The sequence below is a fragment of the Zingiber officinale genome, chromosome 3A (assembly GCF_018446385.1).
Source record: "Zingiber officinale cultivar Zhangliang chromosome 3A, Zo_v1.1, whole genome shotgun sequence".
NCBI classification, from domain to species: Eukaryota; Viridiplantae; Streptophyta; class Magnoliopsida; order Zingiberales; family Zingiberaceae; genus Zingiber; species Zingiber officinale.
The window spans coordinates 122,329,092-122,349,491 of record NC_055990.1 but is presented as its reverse complement, the minus strand read 5'-3'; the positions used below and the strand labels follow the sequence as shown (position 1 = coordinate 122,349,491).

The following is a 20,400-nucleotide window of genomic DNA, read 5'->3' as shown; positions in this document are numbered from 1 at the left end:
TTCAATCAAAATGCATTAAAATATTTGATTAGTTAATATTTTGGTTGTTAGATCATAAATTAAATGGTTTGCCTGTTGGCAATAGAAAGCTTAAAACAAGGTTCAAAGTCCCTCGCTGTACCAGGATTTAGATAGTTCCAGTGTCAAATGTGTATGTATGTTGGTACAAGGTGTTGCCTTTAGGCACCAACAGAGAAGACGGGTGAGGTCCATAGGCACCCTCACCAAAGCCCAATTTTTTTCATTAGGGTTGCCAATTTAGTTTTCTTGCAATAGCTCGGTGGTTTTGTCGCTGCAACTTGAAGGTGTTGCTACGTTGAAGAGGAAGATATCAGAGATTTTCAGATGGCTGGATCATTTCCAAGCCATTCGGATGGATCCATATCCCTTTATATTGCTTAGCATGGCCTAAAACTTAGTCATAAAATAAACATGCATTTATAAAAAAGTAATTGTAAAAGCGTATTTTTACAACATATAAAAAATTGCATGCCTCAATCAGCAATCTTGAGACGTGAACCAAAAAGGAATTAAACCAGAGGTGATATCAAATATTAATTTTATTCACATTTCCTGATATGTTGGAAATCCAAAAGTTATGCTTGAAAATAGACATTTACTCCTGAGAATCCGCAGTTAGTTGTATGCAAGGATAAAAGACATCCTCAACGGGCTTTATCACAATCAGTATGGAGAACCAAGATCTGACAAATTATGCTCTAAATGTATTCCCTCGAAATGCATTGTGGGCATCCATCGTGGATGCCTACAAAATCTCAAGGAATCTATCCAAATTAAAATTAGATGAACTCTTTTGTGAATTAAAGCTACACGAACAGATTAACGCCAAATTCGAGAAAGGTATTGCTCTTGTTGTAGGAACATCAAAAGAAAAATCCAGATCTAAACCAGAGCCTGAAAATGAGTCTGACCCAGACTCTGATGATGAAGAATACCTAGTGAACCTGGTAAGAAAGATGAAGAATTTCACCAAAAAGAACCTGCAGAAGATCAAATCCACTTCCAATTCCAACAACAAGAAGACAAACATCACGCGCTTTGGATGCAAAAAAGAGGGGCATTACAAGAACAACTACCCAAATCTCAAGAAGAAGAAAGCCCTTAAGGCAACTTAGGATGAATCGTCCTCAGTCAGAGGAACAAATCAAAGCACACCAACTATCTCGCGCTGATGACATACGGATCAGAATTGGAAAGTGAATCGGAAGACGGGTCCAAACCAGAATCATGCCACGAGTCCACACTCGTTTCCGAAGGTTCCGATGAGATATAATTTATTTTAAGCAAAAAGTTTTTTAAAATAATTACATGTTTACATAGGAAATTAACTATATCTGAAGATCAAATAAACGAACAAAGCAAAGAAAATAAAAACCCCAATGAACAACTAAAAATAAATTCAACAGATTCTAGCTGAAATCCCAACTCAAGTCGCAAAACTTGAGGAGGACCTGTATAGCACGGACACTTGTAGTTTTTTTTCCAAATGTCGGGCACGGGCACGACACGGACACGACACCAAATATGCGTGTCGGATACGGAAAAATCCGTGCCATTGACTTTTTTAAAGTTTGACCCGTCGGATACGATTAGGATATGGCTAAGACACGGATGTGACACGTTTCTGGATATGTTTGGGCTCAAATGTAAAAAATTAAAAGTTATAAGGCTTATATTGAAAAATAATAAATTTCTAAGGATTGATTAATAAATAAATTAAAATGAATTTGGCATAACAAAACCCTAAATTCCTGTCTTCGATCTTTTGTTGCTCCCGATTATTTCCTCCATGCTCTCGCCGCTGCAAACCTCGCCACTGCTCGCTGCTATAAACCTCGCCACTGCTCTGCTCTCGTCGTTGCTCTGCTCGCCTCGCCTGCTTGCCTCGCCTGTTGTTCTGCTCGCCTCGCCACTATTCTGCTCGCCTCTGCTCGTCGTGCTCGCCTCTGCTCACCGTCGCCTTCTAGTTTTTGGCAAGTTTGCCTTTCTGTTTTTTCTTCTAAAATCACTGTTCTGAATTTGTTTTTGCTTTTTCGCTTTTCTTTCTTCTGAAAAAAAAGAACTGCGCATCCATGAGACCTTTCTCATAGCAGTTATAACATTGCACATTTTGGTTCGAGCTTCCTGTGCAATGTGCAGACAATGCAATGATCAATAGAACAACACTTTTTAAATTTGTTACGCCAAAAGAAAAATATTGTACAGTAGTAAGTAGAATGTTGGAAAGTCTATTGATCAATATGTTTATATTATTTTCAGCTTATTTGCCATGAAAAGTTTTCAAAATACGAGTGGACAAGAGGATATTGATGATTATTCTTCTTTGTGGAAATTTATAACCAAGGTGGAAAAGGCAGTTGGAGGAGGAAATGTCACTTGGTCATACAATATATGTACTAAAGTGTGCAAAGGATCATATTCGAGGGTGAAAGCACACCTGTTAAAACAAAAAGAGGCTGGAATTGCTGGTTGTACGGCTGTTACAATGGATCAAATGAAGTGTATGCAACAACTTGTGAATGATGCAGAATTGAGAAAGAAGAATTCTAAACCGAAAGAAGTTTCATTTCCTTCGTCATCTGCATCATCAAACATGGCTTCAAAATTATCATTTAGTGGTCCTATGCAAAATGATGATCTAACTGTAACAAAGAAGAGGAAAGGACAACTTGGCTCTCTTGAAAAAGCTTTTAACTTGAATACTAGAGATGAGCTCCACTCTAAAATTGCGAGGCTCTTTTACACCGGAGGATTATCTTTCAATATTGCTAGGAATCCTCATTATGTTTGTCCTTTCAGTTTGGCTACTCAACGAACGATTCCAGGTTATCTTCCACCTGGATACAATTTATTGAGAACTTCACTTCTTCAAAAAGAAAAAACTTAATTGAAAAGCTGTTGGAGTCACAAAAATTGCTTGGAAACAAAAGGGGGTTAGTATTTGTAATGATGGGTGGTTGGATGTACAAAGAAGACCGCTAATTAATATCATAGCCGTGTGTGAAAGTGGTCCTATATTTTTGAAGGCGATATATTGTGAAGGCGAGTACAAGAATAAAATTTTCATCTCTAAGTTGCTCATTAATGCTATAAATGAAGTGGGGCATCAGAATGTTGTCCAAGTGGTCACCGATAATGCTCCTATTTACAAAACTGGGTTACTCGTTGAAGCAAAGTATCCACACATATTTTGGATTCCTTGTGTTGTGCACACATTGAATCTTGCTTTGAAGAATATTTGTGCACCGACTGACTCTCTACAAAACAAAGAAGCCTTTGATGAGTGCAAGTGGATAGCAGAAGTAGCAAATGATGCTTCAATGATCAAGAATTTTATCCTGAATCACAATATGAGATTATCGATGTTAAACGAAAACTCAAACTTGAAGATACTATCACTTGCGGATACTCAATTTGCTTCCACAATCATTATGCTTAAAAGGTCCAGACAAATCAAGAAATGTCTTGAAAACATGGGGATTAGTGAAAGATGGGATGTGTACAAGGAGGAGGATGTAGTGAAGGCCAGAGTAGTGAAGTACAAGATATTGGATGATCAATTTTGGGAAAAGATTGATTATATACTTGCTTTCACAAGTCCGATTTATGAGATGCTAAGGAAAGCAGACATTGATCAACCTTGTCTTCATTTAGTCTATGAGTGGTGGGATGAAATGATAGAGAAAATGAGAGTTGCTATCTCAAAGGGGGCTCATAGTGAAGATTCAAAGTTTTATGAGGTTGTTCATAATATTCTGGTGGAGCGATGTAATAAAAGCAATACACCTCTACATTGTTTGGCGCATTCTTTGAATCCAAGGTAAAGCTCTAAAAAATTTTACTTTCTAAGTTTTAGCAAATTAGAAATATTAGTTTACGAATGATCTTAAACTAATAAACTATCAATCTTTTTATATAGGTATTATAGCCATGAGTGACCCAAGAATCTCCCAATCGTCTTCCTCCTCATAGGGACATCGAAGTTTCAAGAGAAAGGAAAAAGTGCATTGAAAGATATTACTCCAATTCATCCGAACGAAGAAGTGTCAATGAGGAGTTTGCCTCTTTTTCAGCTGTCATTGATGATTTTTCTGATAATGATGCAATGCGTGATCGAAGTTTGATGTCTCCAACTAAGTGGTGGGTTATCCATGGTGCTTCTGCACCAACTCTTCAAAGTTTAGCTTTAAAGCTACTTGGACAACCATCTTTTTCTTCTTGTCGTGAGAGAAATTGGAGCACCTACAGTTTCATACACTCATTGAAGAGGAACAAGATAACACCACAAAGAGCGGAAGATTTGGTATATGTTCACTATAATCTTCGTCTTTTATCTAGAAGGAGTCCACATTATAATGAAGGAGAAAGTAAGATGTGGGATGTTGGAGCAGATGGATTTGATTCCATGGACATGGAGGGTGCTGCTATCCTTGAAATTGCCAATTTGTCTCTTGATGAACCTAAGTTGGAGTCAGTCTTATTTACTGACGAAGGTGGTGTTGGTGATGAGACAGATATGGATGTTTGATTTTTTTTACTTATTTAAGATGGATTTGGTGTTTTACATTTTGTTATGTTTACTTTTTGTTTGTAATGGATATTTTGATTGATCTAATATGGTTTTCTATTCTAGGATTTTTAATTATATATATATATATATATATATATATTAATAATCGCCGTATCGTGTCTTATATTTTCAAAAAATTTCATATCGCCATATCCGTGTCATGTCTGATACAATACCCGTACCCGTATTCATGCTACATAGAGAAGGGCAATTCCAGATTAAAAAGCGAAGTACTTGAATTAAAACAACTGCTAGAAAAATTTACAACTAGATCTAAGTATCTTGATATAATACTTGGATCACAAAGAGCTGTGTACAATAAGTCCGGACTCGGATACAAGTCCAGCTCAACTAACAAAACCTTTATATCTTCAGTCAATCAACATAAAAATCAAACTAAAGCCTGAGTTCCGAAAGCGTGTCTAACCATGCAAGTAGGAATCAATCAATAGTACGTACTTAAAAATAAAATACATTATCTAAAACCAATTAATCAACCTTAATTTCAAAAAGTAAACCCTCTAAGCTAAATTCAGGAAAGTCAACCAAAGCAATAACTAAGCCTAAATTAAATAAAAACAAAATTAATCTAAACTCAAACTATAACCAAGTCTATTATAACTATAAAGTAAATCGACACAAACTCAAAACCTAAAACCCAAGTCCATTAATTTAGGGGGAGGCTCCAAATTAGTTGGAACTTCCAAAATCAATAACTTACCCAGGTGGATAATTAGGACTAGTCTAAAGAGACAAAAATTTAACTTGATAAATGGTACCAGTGAAATTTTGGATGATAGTAGGTCAAGGAAACTCTGTCTGTGCATGTCTAGGAAGATATGACTTCGACCTAATGCATTTTGACTTAGTGGAACTAACTGAAGCTACCCCCTTACTAATCCTAACTGGTTAGACCAGAGTTTTGTATTAAGTTCAATAGATAGAACTATTTGAAAATTTTCGAAAGCGTGGTTACTTTAATGATGTCCAAGTGGCTCACCACAGCTTAGAAGTTTATCCAAAGAACGAACCCAAAGCTAAACTTGAATCTAATGCAAAGTTAAACCAAACCCTGAATTTCAATCTAACTCATCTCATAAAATCATAAGATTCCCCGATTGAAAATATAGATCGAGTGAGATAACTAAAGATCAAATTAAATCAAACTAAAATAAATTAAATCAAAATAAATCAAATTAAAATAAATTAAATCAAATTAAATTTCAAATTAAAAATTAAATCAAAATAAAACTCAAATTAAAAATTAAATCAAAATAAAACACAAATTAAATTAAATTAAATTAAATTAAATTGAAATAAAATAATTCAAAATTAAATCAAAATAAAACTTAAATTAAATTTTTTTAAAAAATTTGCCACCGAAGGCACCTCCGACGCAATCAGAGGCTCCCTCGGGCAAGCGAGAAAAAAATCCCACCCTAACCGATTGAAGGCGTCTTCCGTTGGTTGAAGGCACCCTCCATAACGCATGGAAGGCGCCCTCTATAGCGCATGGAATGTGTCTTCCATTAGGCTAAAGGCGCCTTCAATCCTATTTTTTCCAGCAAACAGAGCGTTGCTCTGTTCGCGAATTTGGCAACGGCAAGGCGCCTTCCCACAGCCGATCTCCACCCACTTCTTCATCTTTCTCATTCCTAATCTCAACAATGCCTCGGTACACCCTAACTTAACTATATAGTTAATTTTTTGCTTTCTATGTGTTGTTATATAAATATTTTGCATGCATAAATTATTTTAGGAAACGACGACATGTTAACCCTAGTCCTAGCAGTACCTCATCCACTAATGCTAGATTTCCTACTGAGTGGCTTAGGCTAGACTTTCTACAGCATACATACATTCCACTTAAATCTAGATTTTTGAGTAGATTTTTTTTCACTAGATATTGTGCGCATCTCGAAGTTATTGACTATTACCAGTTAGATAGGCTAGTTTACTATAGTCATTCAGTAAACCTAGACCTGTGTGCACAATTCTACAACAACCTAGTTAAGATTAACGATTTGACTTACTCCACTAGAGTTGGTGGGAAGGACTTTAGCTTCTCCCCCACTCCATTGTATGATAGTTTAAGACTTAGGAGATCTACCTGTCCATTTCTATGTTACCCTGATAGGGATTTGCCATTTGGCGAATCCTACTCTCATATTATAATGGGTACTATCTACGTGTATTTTTTTTTTTGGAGAGACTAGGACTGACTTTAGGTCACTCTCCCTTAGGATACAGGACTATGTCCTGTATCGAGTTCTGACCACATGCATTTTACCGATCACATCTTGCGATGATGCGACCCTCCCATTCCTTCTTCCTATATGCACTTTGCCTGTGCCCTGATATTGACATTGCATTACACATATTCCATAATGGCATTCATGCATCCAGTCTCGTCACTAGGCGTCAGGTTCATATGCCCTATTGTCACATTCTGACATACATATTCTCGACCAGGGGTAGATATGACACAAGTACATCCACTCCCCTTAGCGCGTATGACGAGATTGGTCAGCGTCAGCTTGCATTAGTGTATATAGACATTACTACTAGGGGGGACTAGCTTGGAGAGTGGGACCGCAACCAGATGCTCCAAACGAGGCCGAGGATGATTTCCCACCTATCATTCTGGCCGAGGGAGAGGAGTTGCCGACATTCACGACCGAGGAGTTCTTTGGACAACCTCTTACTCCGACCCAGCCCTCGACCTAGCCCTCGACCTCACTATCCATTGAGGACCGACGACTAGCTCGACTCGAGGAGTCTTCCGCACAACTCCGGTAGTCAGTCTCGGACGAATTCAACACCATCCGGAGAGAGATAACCACCGGATTCTCCTCTCCGGGAGGAGGTGACCACTAGCTTTTAACAGATTCTTCGGGCTATGCGAGTGCCTGAGCAACCCCCACCTCCTCCAGTTGATGATGGCAGGTCTTTGTTTTCTTATCTGATTATACAGTACATATTTGGATTATGTGGATGCACTTGATTCTTCGGGCTTACTACTTTTAGCCACTGTCACTTGATTAATCTAGGAATGTGTTTCATAGACTAGGACTACTACTTTTAAAAAAAATTAAATGGTCTGTAAATTCTAGGGAAAATTCTTTACTTGTATTTTCTAAAAATTCCCATTTCCTTAGACTTTTAAAATTGACTTTAGCCTTAGTCTAGAGCAAATCCATAGAAAGCGTGATCTTATAAATCTAAGACTTGAGCATCTCACACACTCTAGGTCTCCGTTGATTGTGTATTCAAAAAAACCTAGAACGGCGTGAGATGCATAGGCAAATTGCATGGACTTAAGATACTTATATCAGCGTATTATCACAAGTCTGGGCGAGAAATTCCAAATTACAGTAATCAACTTAAGTAATCCATCTTAGTTAAATACTAATTGGATTTGCTATCTTCTAAACCAAATGACTTGACTAACCAAATGAATACTGCTATCTTCTGATAGTCGGTTAGTAACTATCGGTTAGACATCTAAGGACAATTTCTAGATGACTATTTTCCTTAAATAATATCAAGTTCAAGGGATGACACTTTCAAAAAAAAAAAATTTTAACCTTCACTATTAAAAACGAAAATTGTGTTTTGTTTTGATTTCTTTTACTCAAAATAACTTAAAATCATTTTGAATTCTTTCGAAAGGATTTTGAAGATATTTTTTTAGTTAAAGGATCTTTTGCAGAAGTCTTTCGAATTCTTAAAAATTTCCTAGGCCTATTTTGAAAAAATTTTGAAAATTTTTACTTAAAATTTTTTTCCCCAAAATAACTTAGGATATTCTTATTTAAAGCTTTTTGAAAATATTTCTAATTTACAAATTCTTATTTAAAATTATTTTGAAAATGTTTCTAAGTTAAAATTTCTTGTTTCAAAAATATTTTGCAATTATTTCATAGTTCAGAATTTGTGCTTAAAATTTATGTTTAAAGGTTATTTTAAAAGTATTGGAAAAGCGTTTTTGTGGAAAATTATTTGCCTTGAAAACTTTAAAATTGTGATAGTTTTGAAAAATCAAATCACTTTTAAAATCTGAACAATTATTTTAAAAATATCATGGAAGCTACTTAAACTTTAAGCCTTATCAGTTACTTTGCAAAAGTTAACTTTCAAAAACTGTTATAAACTTTGTTAGACGTCTTTCAAACTAAGTGAAATTTTTTTTAATCTGAAAGTTAAGTGAAATTTTCTAATAAACATGAGAATCTTGTACTTATTTTTGCCAAAGTCTTATTACTTTCCATATTTTGCAAGACTTACTACATTTTTTTTCTCTGCGTATTTTTTTTATAAATATCAAAGGAGGAGGGTTAGCGTTTAAGTTAAAAAATCAAAGAAAATCAGAAGAACATAACCCTCAAAAATGATCAAGAGAATAAAACTAACTCTCTTATTTTAGATTTCTCTTAAAATCATTTTTTATATTTTGCATATTTTTTTTCCTAATTTTAACCCAGGTTGTCATTGCATCAAAAAGGAGGAGATTGTTGATGCAGTTTGCACTAACGGTCTAACTCAGGTTTTGATGAACGACAAGTGAGTTAAGTTAGGTGTTGTTATGATCTAATTGTTTAACCAAGTGTACAAGAGTTGACGGGTCTGGAAGACTTAACACCAGACTGAAATCCAGCTAGGTTCGCGGGATCCGATAGTTGGTGCGAAGCCCAGATAGGTCAAAGGGCCGACCTGATATCTAGAAGGAAATCCGGTTGGGTCTGCGGGACCTGACGACCAAGCATGAAAACCTGGTGTGTCAAGAGGCTGTTAACCGACTACAAGTTGGTAAGTAAAGGTAAGTCACTAGAGGAGAGTGACTCAATGAAGACGCGTCCCGGTTGAGGGACAATAGGCGTCGGTCCAGTTTAGGTCTATTTTAGATCCCTAAACTGAGACCTTGACTAATTCTTGGTCTAGAGAGGACAGGAGCTAATTATTATTACTCATGATTATCGTGCTAACACTTGTCTTGCAGGTCATTATTTTGTTTATTGGACTAACACGTTTTGCATGGCAAGAAGAATAAAAAACCTCGAGTGAACAGTATCCAAGGAGCCTTCAAGCATTGGAAGGCACCTTGGCACTGTTCATGGAAGGCGCCTTAGGTGCATGGAAGGCGCATAAAATTCTGACCTCTTCGGCGATAAGGATCAACTCTTTTCGGGATCAAGTTTTACACGTTGGAGGCGCCTTCAACCCTATGGAAGGCGCCTTCCACAGCCTTTATAAGAGCATCTCAACCAAGCTTCAACATATAACACATACAAGTTTCTACGCGTCAGGTCCCAACTGCTCTGGCTTCCTGCTCTGACTCTGCTATGATACTGCTACGCCCGTCTACCACTGAGAAGTCGTCCAAACACCAAGCTCAAGCCGACCAACTTCGAAAAGAAAGTGGTTGGTAACTTTAAATTCTATACTTAATTATTGTAAAAGGACAAGTGTAGTGTGTTGCACTTGCTCCGATTTTTTTGTACTTGATTCCCTCTTCCGATGGTTCCGGGAGAGGTATTTTAGTGGATTACCCATCGATAAGTTCACAGGAACTGGGTCTTGGAGTAGGAGTCGCCGAAGGCTCCGAACCAAGTAAAATCGACTGTGTCTGTCTCTATCTTCTTACTTATTTTTTTCCGTGTTTTTCCGCTACGTACTTTGATCTCAAAACGAAAAGAATAAATTTTTTAAAACACGTGATTTACCCTCCTCTCACGTGCGACTCGATCCAACATCTACACCCATATAATCTTGTCCACCACCACTACCAACAACAACTAAACTCCGCAATTGTTAAAAATAAATAAAATAAATACAAAAATAAAAATGGAATCTAGTAAAAGAGATTTAAGATAAAAAATGAAACACATTACAAAAAAATACAGTGTGAACATCAAATCAAAGGAGTGTGAGTTGTAATATAATCAATAGATAGATGAAAGCTCAAATATTCCAGGATAAAGTAGCAAATTAACTGAAAATTAAGCTAATATTTAATTCAGATAATAAGTCAAGAAAATAAACATTAGAATCACTTGATTTTCAACGTAATAAAGGGACCTATGGAGCAAACACAAAGCTTTAAAGGATATTTGGCAAAAGTGTTCAGAGCACATGAGTACAAGAACATAATTTCCTATAACTTACTCTTTTTCATGAAATGCATCATGTATTTTATAGTTTTCATAACTAAGCATAAATTTTCTGCTAAAATTGGTGTATCTCTCAAATACTTTATACAAAATTATCAAAACAAACTCAAATTTAGAAGAGAAGCTAAAAATGAAAATCAACAGACTAACAAACCAAATATCCAAACAACTTCAAATGAACATTAACAATAGATTGATTTGCATAAGTGTTATAAACACAAAATAAATTACATAAATCAACATGTATAATTCCAACTTTTGTAAAATAAAAAATGCATGTCAATCATACAATGCAATATTCACGAAATATACCAATTAATATTGATCAATAATTTAGAATAGACTTTATACATAAGTAACATACAATAAATATTATCTTGTGTTTATCACTTACAAACAAGTATTTAAGTTAATACTTATAAGCAAGTGTTTAAGCTAATAGTTACAAATTGCAAGCTACCAATTAGAGTGACTAATGGTTTTAAGTCAATTCAATTAAAATCATTCAAATGATTTTATGCATATGCAAGCCCCTATATGGTTCCCTTCCAAATCTATTTATTTAAAATGTTATTTTATTGGATCAATTTATTTTTTTAAACAAACTCTATTTTTGTTGCATCATTGGAAAAGCACTCTCTAGCAAGGAGCTTAGGAAGTGAATACATAATGATTAGGTGGTTGGACCAATATAAATATCTTGTTACTTTTCTAATTGTGTCTACTTACATGGTGTTTTGGCTGGCAAATGCCTTTCCATACAAGAATTAAGCATATTCTATAAAGCATCTTGGTTGAGTGGAACAAGATTTACCATGCATTGTGTCTACACATTTGACACTCACATTAGCATATCATATTGCACATTACTTAAGTAGAATACTTCTGTCAAATTAGTACAAATATCATAGTTTCTGGGCAAAGATGCAAAGTCAAAGTGGTATTGGAAGACCTAAAGCAACTAGAAAATTCTTGTCCTGCTACCCAAATTTCTTTTGCCATTAATCCATGTTCCATTGCAAGAGAAACATACTAAGAGACCACATCAGAATAAAAATATTGAAATGTAGAAATAGGAACTTCACTTGTTCTTCATCAACGACGAGCAAGCCCAGGTTGTTGTAGGCCACCCGGTTCCCAAGAAGTGCATGGGTTCCAACAATGATGTCCAGATGTCCACTTTTGATCAATGACAGGTACTCTTCCTTTTCTGACTTGGTCTGCATAATTTACTGAAATTTAGTAATAGTGAAACAAGGGTCAATCAAGCAGGCAAATGTCTAATGCCAAAAGCATGCATTTGAGACTAGGAACCTCAAAATATTACAATTTACACCATCAAAACTGATGTTTCCTTCAAAAAATAAGAGAACGCGTGAAAGCATTTTGATAATCAACATTTTCTAGCGTACCAATGGCACTCCCCATGTAAAGGACCATCAACGGTTAAAGGCGGCAATTGAGTGATGAAAAAAGTTAATAGCATCCTGTAGATGAATGGGTTTCTCTTCAATTTACCATTCATCTGGATGTGACACAAGGGTCTTTTATTTTATGAAGGATTTTTATTTACTTGTGGAATTTTATATCAGCCAAACAGCCACCAACATACTGAATCACCTAAATTTTAATATTTGGAGAAATGAGATTGATGTAGTGAACTCAAAAATAGTTAGAACAATCACAACTTAATGAGGAGGAAGAGATGTTTAGTCTCAGACTGATCCCCTACTGGAGCCAAATATGTTGTGGCCTCAAGAAAATAACGTTAGAAAAATATAGAACCATCAAAATGACCCTCTCATGGAGAAAATCAATTGCCAAAGAAAAAACAAACTACAATGAAGTTATGAACAATAGTGAATAGATAGAAACCATACGAATTAAAGAAAACAACTTCAGTACCATCAGTATAATGGTAGACAAAACAACAGAAAAAATTCCAAGTCACTTTAAATGCAAAGAATTCACAATGCTATGATCTCATATCTTAAGGACAGTATCATCTTGTCCAAACAAACAACTTTTATGTAATCTTCAAACAAGCACAGAAAATGAGACCAAAAGACAATTTAGTACGAAACAAAGATCTATACAAGTGTAAGCTTGAAGCAGAAAACATTATATCCTTTTAAACCATGTAAACCTGGAATCTGCTTAAAAGGCCAATCTTTATATGAGGATACTGAGAAAATCTCTGAGATATAACAACAAAATGTTGTTTGGCCAGAACAATTGTTGGTGTGAGAACCATAGCTTGTTTTCCAGCAGAAACAACACAGAAGATAGCACGCATTGCTACTTCAGTTTTGCCAAAGCCAACATCTCCACAGATCAACCTGTCCATAGGTGTTCCTCTTTCTGTCAAATCTCTTTCAACATCAATAAATGCCTGTCAAGCAAAATCAAATACACAGTTACCAAGCCAGACAAATAGGTATGCTCATGCAGCATTAACCACACAACATATTGGAAAAACATACCAGATTCCTAGTAACCGAAAGTTATTTATCAATTTTATTGTTAAAAGTATACAACAAATAAGTGAAATAATATCCACTCTTCCACATTAAGAATACAGTTAAATGAAGATTGAAGAATGCAGAAGCTTGGTTGGCAACATCAACTGCTAATGACTTAGATCCCAGAGTTGGATTAGAATTGACAAAGGACAATATAATCTTTCCAAGCAAATTGGTCATTTCACAAAGACTAACAGAAAAATTTAACTGAGAATTTGAAGAAATACCTTCAAGTGAGTTATATTTCACTAGAAGATAAGAAATTAATTGAATTTGATAAAAAAAAAAAACAGAGCGAAAATAAAAAGATGAGAACAGTTGATATTTAGTCAAGTTAGGTTGATTTCAGATATATTGGACAATTTAGAAACTTCCATCACACTTAAGGGAAGTAAGTCATCATAATTCCATCTTAAATCACTCAGCCTCAGCAAAGTTCGAGATTCGCAGCAAGATTGTTGTTCAACCTTGTTGAGGCTCATGATCCACTACTAAGTAGACCAAACACCAAATCATCTCTCCCCTCAACAAGGGAGGTCATTTGGGATCAAGAATATATTGATAATTTGTTATTTATATGCTTTATAATAAAAATTATCTCTTTTATAATATATTTGTTAAATTGATATTACTATGATTTTTTATTTATTATTAATCTAATAGGTATATATTTTTAATAACTAAACACTTTTTAATATGTACCAAAATATGATTTTACCAAAAAAAAATAAGTATAACCTGATCAAAAAATAACAAAGAGGCAGCATTTACAGTCAAAGATCTCCTAGTAGATCAGCAAATTCTCAAACCAAAACACGAATCAAGTGTTTGTTTTTCGTGCCTTGAATCATGGATGAAACGGGATCTACAAACCAGAGAATGTTCCCAGTTTCAAGAGTAATTCAAGTGATCCAAGTCAATTGTTGTTTTATTACCAACTATTTGTGTATTCTAGCTGCTTCATAAACAGAAATCAACATGTCAGAGCAGGCAATCGTCTTAGCATGGTTTCCACTTGCAAGTAGCCAGTATTAAACATTGCTACCACAAAACACTAGAATGCCACCACATAGCTATGTGCTCATCATTGTTTTTTGAATTAGTTATTCTAACCATATGCTTTCTGTGTCATCTTCAATTTGTAGATTTATATTATGACATTGTTCACATGTGATAAAAAAAAATGTTGACTAATTACCCATTTGTTACTATATTACTCGCTTAGAGGCAAATTCTAAATATCTCCTGGACATGATATTCTCTATTGATAATCTTGTACGCATATAGTTGGCACTGTTGTCAAAATTTTACATGTTGATGGCAGCTAATGTGCTACACAGTAATATAACACAAACTCTGGATAAATAGGAAAAAAATGGAATTAAAAAAAAAACATCTGAAATGAGTTCAATAAGCCTAGTGAAGAGACGAGCCTGTTTTTGGTCAGGGGTAGGCTCATAAGGAAATTGAGCTGCGAAGTTGCCCGCTGATGGACTCTTAGGATATGATAGCCTTTTCTGTTTCAACCTGTGAAGGTATAATTCCATCAAGTCAACCACCATTTTCTGAACCGCAATCTTCCCTTTTGTCCTTCTCCTCTGCCATGTTGTAGGGTCACTAAGCTTGCTCAATGCCCTTGGTTTTCTTGTTTCATTTGGCCTGCAAAAAAAGGTAAACTGAATACCTGGTTAACACAAAAATTACAGCACAATATAATCAGTTTGTATTAAGGTATTGTTCACAACTGACCAAGCCACAGAGCAATTATATCTTTCAACATGACAAATCAAGTAGAACTAGATCCAGTGACATCAGAAATGTTATTTAATGAAGGAACACACGGCAGGTAAGACTAGGATTGAAAGCTATAATTTATAACCGCTGAGTTCGATATATATTAAAAGTATTAAACTAACAACTTATCATGTACTCAATACAGAAAATACCATATGTTGAGAGCACTTTCTGCTATATAGATAAAATTATTTCCTAGAAAAAAATGGCGGTTAGAAGCCAGCAGATATTTCTTATCGGAAAACTTCCATCATGAGAACTAATTAAATATGCAAAAACCAGTTTAGGGGGGAAAAATGTACTCCATATTATAACAAGTAGAAACTGTCTTACTAAAAACAAGTAAAAGACAAATGAATTAGGCTAGAGGCGTTTTGCAGATAAGGGCAGATGAAGAACTCTCACAGATTATAGCGGTACAGCAATCGGCTTGCCTGCTTAACAGGAAGTTTGGCCATCCCATCAGCATATTCGATGAATACATACTCAATGGGTCCTGAGGACGAGTCCTTTGGGGCGTCAAACTTGATGGCCACAAACTTCCCGATCCCAACTTTCTTGTGCACCACATAATCACCAGGGTTAAGCGTGTAGGGATCCACCTGGTACCCGAACCCGCCTGCATTGCTAAGTTTATCCCCTTTAAGCTTCTGCAGCCCCCTTTGTTGCTGCTCCTTCACCACTCTAATGTACTTGTCCACCTCGAAGGAGTCCATCGTGCTACCGTTCTTGGGGCCTTCCCTGTGCTTGTGCTCCCTTCTTATCCGCTGATTGAGAGCAGTAATGTCATCGGGCTCAGTCTCCGGCCGCTCTATCCGGGGAGCGACGGAGCCCTCAGTGTAGAACGTGGTGTATCTGGAGGAGATGATCAGAAAACGCGGTGCTGTTCGTATTGAACGAATGGAGAGAGGGAGCCGTCGAATTCCGGAAAGAGAAGGGAAGCGTAGGAAGGCCGGCTTGGGCGTGGAGGCGGGCAGCAGAGAGGCCCTCGCTGCCGCCATGAGGCAACGGATGAGGAGAGAGGAGAGAGGAGAGAGGAAGGGTTAAATGACGTTGTAAATGGTGGGGGTGGGTGGATAGAATGAGGATCATCTCGTGGCGGATATTTATCAAGCATGGGCGAGAAGTTCCGGATTTTTTGGACACTCGTAATTTTAATGGGCTATCAATCGAATTGATTAGAAATCGATTGATTAATACGTAGAACAACGGACTAGTAAAGTTATTATACACATTAAAAGGATATAAAAGGTTTCTCTTGTGCAATCTTAACCATTAATCCTCTACCAACTTTAATTCTTTCATCTGTTAGAAAAAAACAAAGAGATATTTTACGAAAGTCAAGAAAGTAGAAAGTTAAAGGTCTCTTGACTCATAAAAAAAATCACGAAATGAGAATATTAAATTATATTACATGGTGGGTTAGAATTGGTATATTTGATTATGTTATTTTTATTATACTAATCAATTGTATTTAACTTTGCTAAGTGACTAACAAAAGAATGATTATTATTCATCCCTTCTCTAACTCTAACAAAAGATCTTAATAAGTAGTATTGGAGCCTCCGGAACTATGGTACATCGGAAGGACGTCAAGTTATCATTTAGATACCTGTAACTTAACTCTCAGTTATAGTACATTTGTAGAATTTTTTTTTCCAAATAGAATATAACTATGGGATACTAGACTCCTCGACTGTCAATCACAAGCGCTTCTTGATTTATTTTAGCGGCCAATGAAAAACTTTCATGGATCAAATCATTCATCCAAATTTAATATTACATGATTCATCAATTTTTTGTTAAATAAGCAATATGAATGTTTTTTATGGACTAACCACTTAGAGAGCAATGAAGAAATAATATGATCATTCCATAAATAGTGGTGGATTTACACCTGGACCCGGGGGGGCCATGGCCCCCCAGTCCATGTGTAAAGTTTATTAATATTAGCTATAATATTAATTATGAGTAATAATATTATTAGTAAATATTAATTAAACATTTTGGTGGAAAAACATCTACGAGTTCCGAACTTTGCAAGAGGCGGCGGCGTCGTTGCAGCGGCTCCTCTCTCCGGTGTTGTTGAACCAATGATCGTCGGATGTTAGGCGTGGAGCGGTGGAGGTCCGAGAACATTCTCAAGCCCTATTTGAGAGAAAGGTACAATTTCCTTCTACTCCTTGCTATCTAGTTCTTAGGGTTTTGAAACTCTTAAAACTGAGAAGGGAGAAAGAAAAAAAAATATTTTTTTGATGTTTCCATGTTCTGATGTTCATTTCTAGTTTTCTATCACACTATGAAGGTTAGCTGTTAGCACAAATTCATACCTTTATTTATGAATGAGGCAAACCTTCAAGGCAAGAAGAACATACACACAAGGGATGGGGGAGATAAATACCCAAAGTTCAAAGACCAAGATTCCATAAATTTTGTGAGAAAAAAATCTTAATATAATAATATTACATCACATGGTCCCCTTGTCCTACTATTTACCTGCCATGGGCCATGGCTATGATTGAAGCAACCTATAGATTCATCCTTGCAGTTCTTTCTTAAAAACAAAATTATCTAAACTTCACAATTTTATTAGATTCCTTATTTTATTTGCTTTTCTCTTTTTTGCTGCATTATTTGATTTTGTTTGACTTTCTCTAGGGGTGTAAATGAGTCAAGCCGCTTGTGAGCTATTCGAAGCTCGATTCGATAAAAGCTCGTTTAAGCTCGTTTAATGAGGCTCGTTAAGGTAAACAAACCAAGCTCAAGCTTCGCAATACTCAGCTCGTTAGCTCGTGAACACGTTCGTTAAGCTCATGAATCAACTTTTAAATTTAAAAAAATAATATTTTTAATATTAAATTTATAGATTTTACACTATACTTATGAAAAATATAGACAAATATATTAAATTTATTTATTATAATAAAATTATAAATTTTAATAAGAATATTATAATTTTCTCTAAATATATAATTTAATTTTTTAATAAATATTTAAATTTATAATTTATACTTATTAAGCTCGTTTAGGCTCGATAAAAGCTCGAATAAGCTCGTGAGTCATGAATATATTCGTTAAATAAAGCTCGAGCTCGGCTCGATTATAAACGAGCCAAGCTCAAACATTCAAGAGTTCGGCTCGGCTCAGCTCGATTACACCCCTAGCTTTCTCCCACTAAAATGATTAATTTTAGACATTTTAATCAAATCTTGTGATTTTAGAAATTAAACTACCTAAATGGCTAAATAGTTGAAATTAGAATTGTTGATTTAATATTTGATGAAATGATAAAAAACATGATGTTTTTTTTGATGATTTGTTATTATTCACTAACTTAATGTTTTATTTAATAGTGTTGTTATTAATTATTATTCACTTATTTGAAATAACATGAGTTTTCATTGTCAAAGGCTTCATATACTTCAAATGGGAAAATCTGTTACGATTGATAAGTTTTTTCAAAGAAAGAGAGCAAATGAACATGATCCAGCTACTCCTATAACCCCATTAATAAGATCAAATAACAATGATCTTCCATATGAAAGAAAGAGAGCAAATGAACATGATCCAGCTACTCCTATAACCCCATCAACAAGATCAAATAACAATGATCTTCCATTTGAAAGAAAGAGAGCAAATGAACATGATCCAGCTACTCCTATAACCCCATCAACAAGATCAAATAACAATGATCTTCCATCTGAAATCCCCCCTAAAAGATTCAAACATACAGAAATAGAAGAGGTTGATCTCCATTCTTTAGAGCGTGATCCAGGATTGCGTCAACAAATTTAGGAATGTCATCCTAACCAACGAGACGAGATTCGTCGAGCTTATTTGAATCTGAAGGCATATCAACCTATTCTTCGAGAATATCCATTAAATAAAAATATTAAGCACCCTAGAAGATTTCAGTCTGCTTGGTATGAACAATTTCCTTGGTTGGAGTATTCACCAGCTAAAGATAAGGCATATTGTTTTTCATGTTTTATCTTCAACAAGCCATCAGGATGCTCAAATCAAACTGCATTTACTGTTGATGGATTTGATAATTGGAAGAAAGTTCGAAATGGAAAAGCTTGTGCTTTCCTAGGCCATATAGGGAAAGATAATGTATCTTCACCCCATCGTAATGCTGAAAAGGTATGTGAGGATTTGATGAACCAACCACAACATATATCAAGGAGATTCGACAATTTTAATGATGAACAAGTCGTAGCTAATCGTCTTTGGTTAAAAGCTCATATACATATGGTATTGTTGCTTGCACTTCAAGGAATTCCGTTTAGGGGCCATGATGAGAAATCTAGTTCATCTAATCGTGGCAATTTTCTTGAATTTTTGGATGTGCTAACTATGTACAATGACGAACTTTCAAAAGCAATTGCGAAAGCTCCAAAAAAATGCCAAGTATATAAGTTACGATATTCAGAAACAAATATTTCATGTGATTTCCATGAGAGTGAAAAATGTAATTCATGAAGAAATTGGAGTTGCCAAGTATTGCATAATTGTCGATAAATCTTGAGATGAATCAAAAAGAGAGTAAATGTCTATAGTATTGAGATTTGTTGATACTAATGGATTCCTTCAAGAACGTTTTTTTGGGCTTGTTCATATATCTGATACTACGGCTTTGACTTTAAAGAATGTCATATATTCTACTTTGGCTCACTATAATTTGGATGTTCAAAATATTAGAGGTCAAGGTTATGATGGTGCTAGTAATATGAGGGATGAGTTTAATGGATTGCAAGCTTTGATTATAAAAGATTGTAGAGGTGCTTATTATGTTCGTTGCTTTGCTCATCGGTTACAATTGGCTTTAGTTGCAGCATCAAAAAATGTGACACCTATTCATCAATTTTTTGATAGATTAACTTTTATAGTTAATATTGTTGGTTCTTCATGTAAGCGTAATGATGAATTGAAGAATGCTCATGCGGATGACATTGCACATTTGATTGCAATAAATGAACTCGAGACAGGGCGTGGACTTAATCAAATAGATACTTTACAACGAGCTGCTGATACACGCTAGAGTTCTCATTTGAGATCATTGAAAGGCTTAATTAAGATGTTTAGTGCATCGTGTACGGTATTGCCCAAGGTTATGGATGATGGGCTTCCTTCTCAACGAGCAGATGCAACATATGTTTATGATGAAATGATTTCTTTTGATTTTGTATTCATCTTGCATCTTATGAATGAGATTATGGGGATCCACAGATATTCTTTGTTAGGATTTACAAAGTAAGTCTCAGGATATTATAAATGCAATGGAGCTGGTATTATCTACTAAGAATTTACTTCAACATATGCG

General features: G+C 35.3%; 2 protein-coding genes across 4 annotated transcripts in view; one reads left to right on the top strand and one right to left on the bottom strand.

Moving 5' to 3' along the window:
- LOC122052375 (ATP-dependent DNA helicase At3g02060, chloroplastic-like) overlaps positions 1–16,143 on the bottom strand; it is a 47,232-nt gene extending 31,089 nt beyond the window's left edge. For 2 of the 3 annotated variants that reach the window (XM_042613864.1, XM_042613865.1), the window contains exons 1-4: positions 15,483–16,143; positions 14,717–14,942; positions 12,908–13,153; positions 11,847–11,981 (exon numbers count right to left, since the gene is read on the bottom strand). In XM_042613864.1, the coding sequence (XP_042469798.1) occupies positions 11,847–11,981; positions 12,908–13,153; positions 14,717–14,942; positions 15,483–16,078 (1,203 nt within the window). In that variant the 5' untranslated portion in view covers positions 16,079–16,143. The remainder of the gene's footprint in view (positions 1–11,846; positions 11,982–12,907; positions 13,154–14,716; positions 14,943–15,482) is intronic. The other variant, XM_042613866.1, reaches the window with a different exon arrangement.
- A 2,360-nt stretch (positions 16,144–18,503) lies between these two features.
- LOC122050621 lies at positions 18,504–20,118 on the top strand. Its single transcript, XM_042611513.1, has 3 exons — positions 18,504–18,843; positions 19,087–19,220; positions 19,726–20,118. Exons 1-3 carry the CDS (start codon positions 18,504–18,506, stop codon positions 20,116–20,118), a joined length of 867 nt encoding a protein of 288 aa, XP_042467447.1.
- Positions 20,119–20,400: the final 282 nt, after the last annotated feature.

Bases quoted from the DNA above. Each gene is read 5' to 3' on its own strand.
- LOC122050621 (XM_042611513.1), top strand. From the start codon at position 18,504: ATGGGAAAATCTGTTACGATTGATAAGTTTTTTCAAAGAAAGAGAGCA. The intron at 18,844-19,086 runs GTGATCCAGGAT...ACAAGCCATCAG, and splicing joins TGATCTCCATTCTTTAGAGC to GATGCTCAAATCAAACTGCA. The intron at 19,221-19,725 runs GTATGTGAGGAT...TTGACTTTAAAG, and splicing joins CCCATCGTAATGCTGAAAAG to AATGTCATATATTCTACTTT.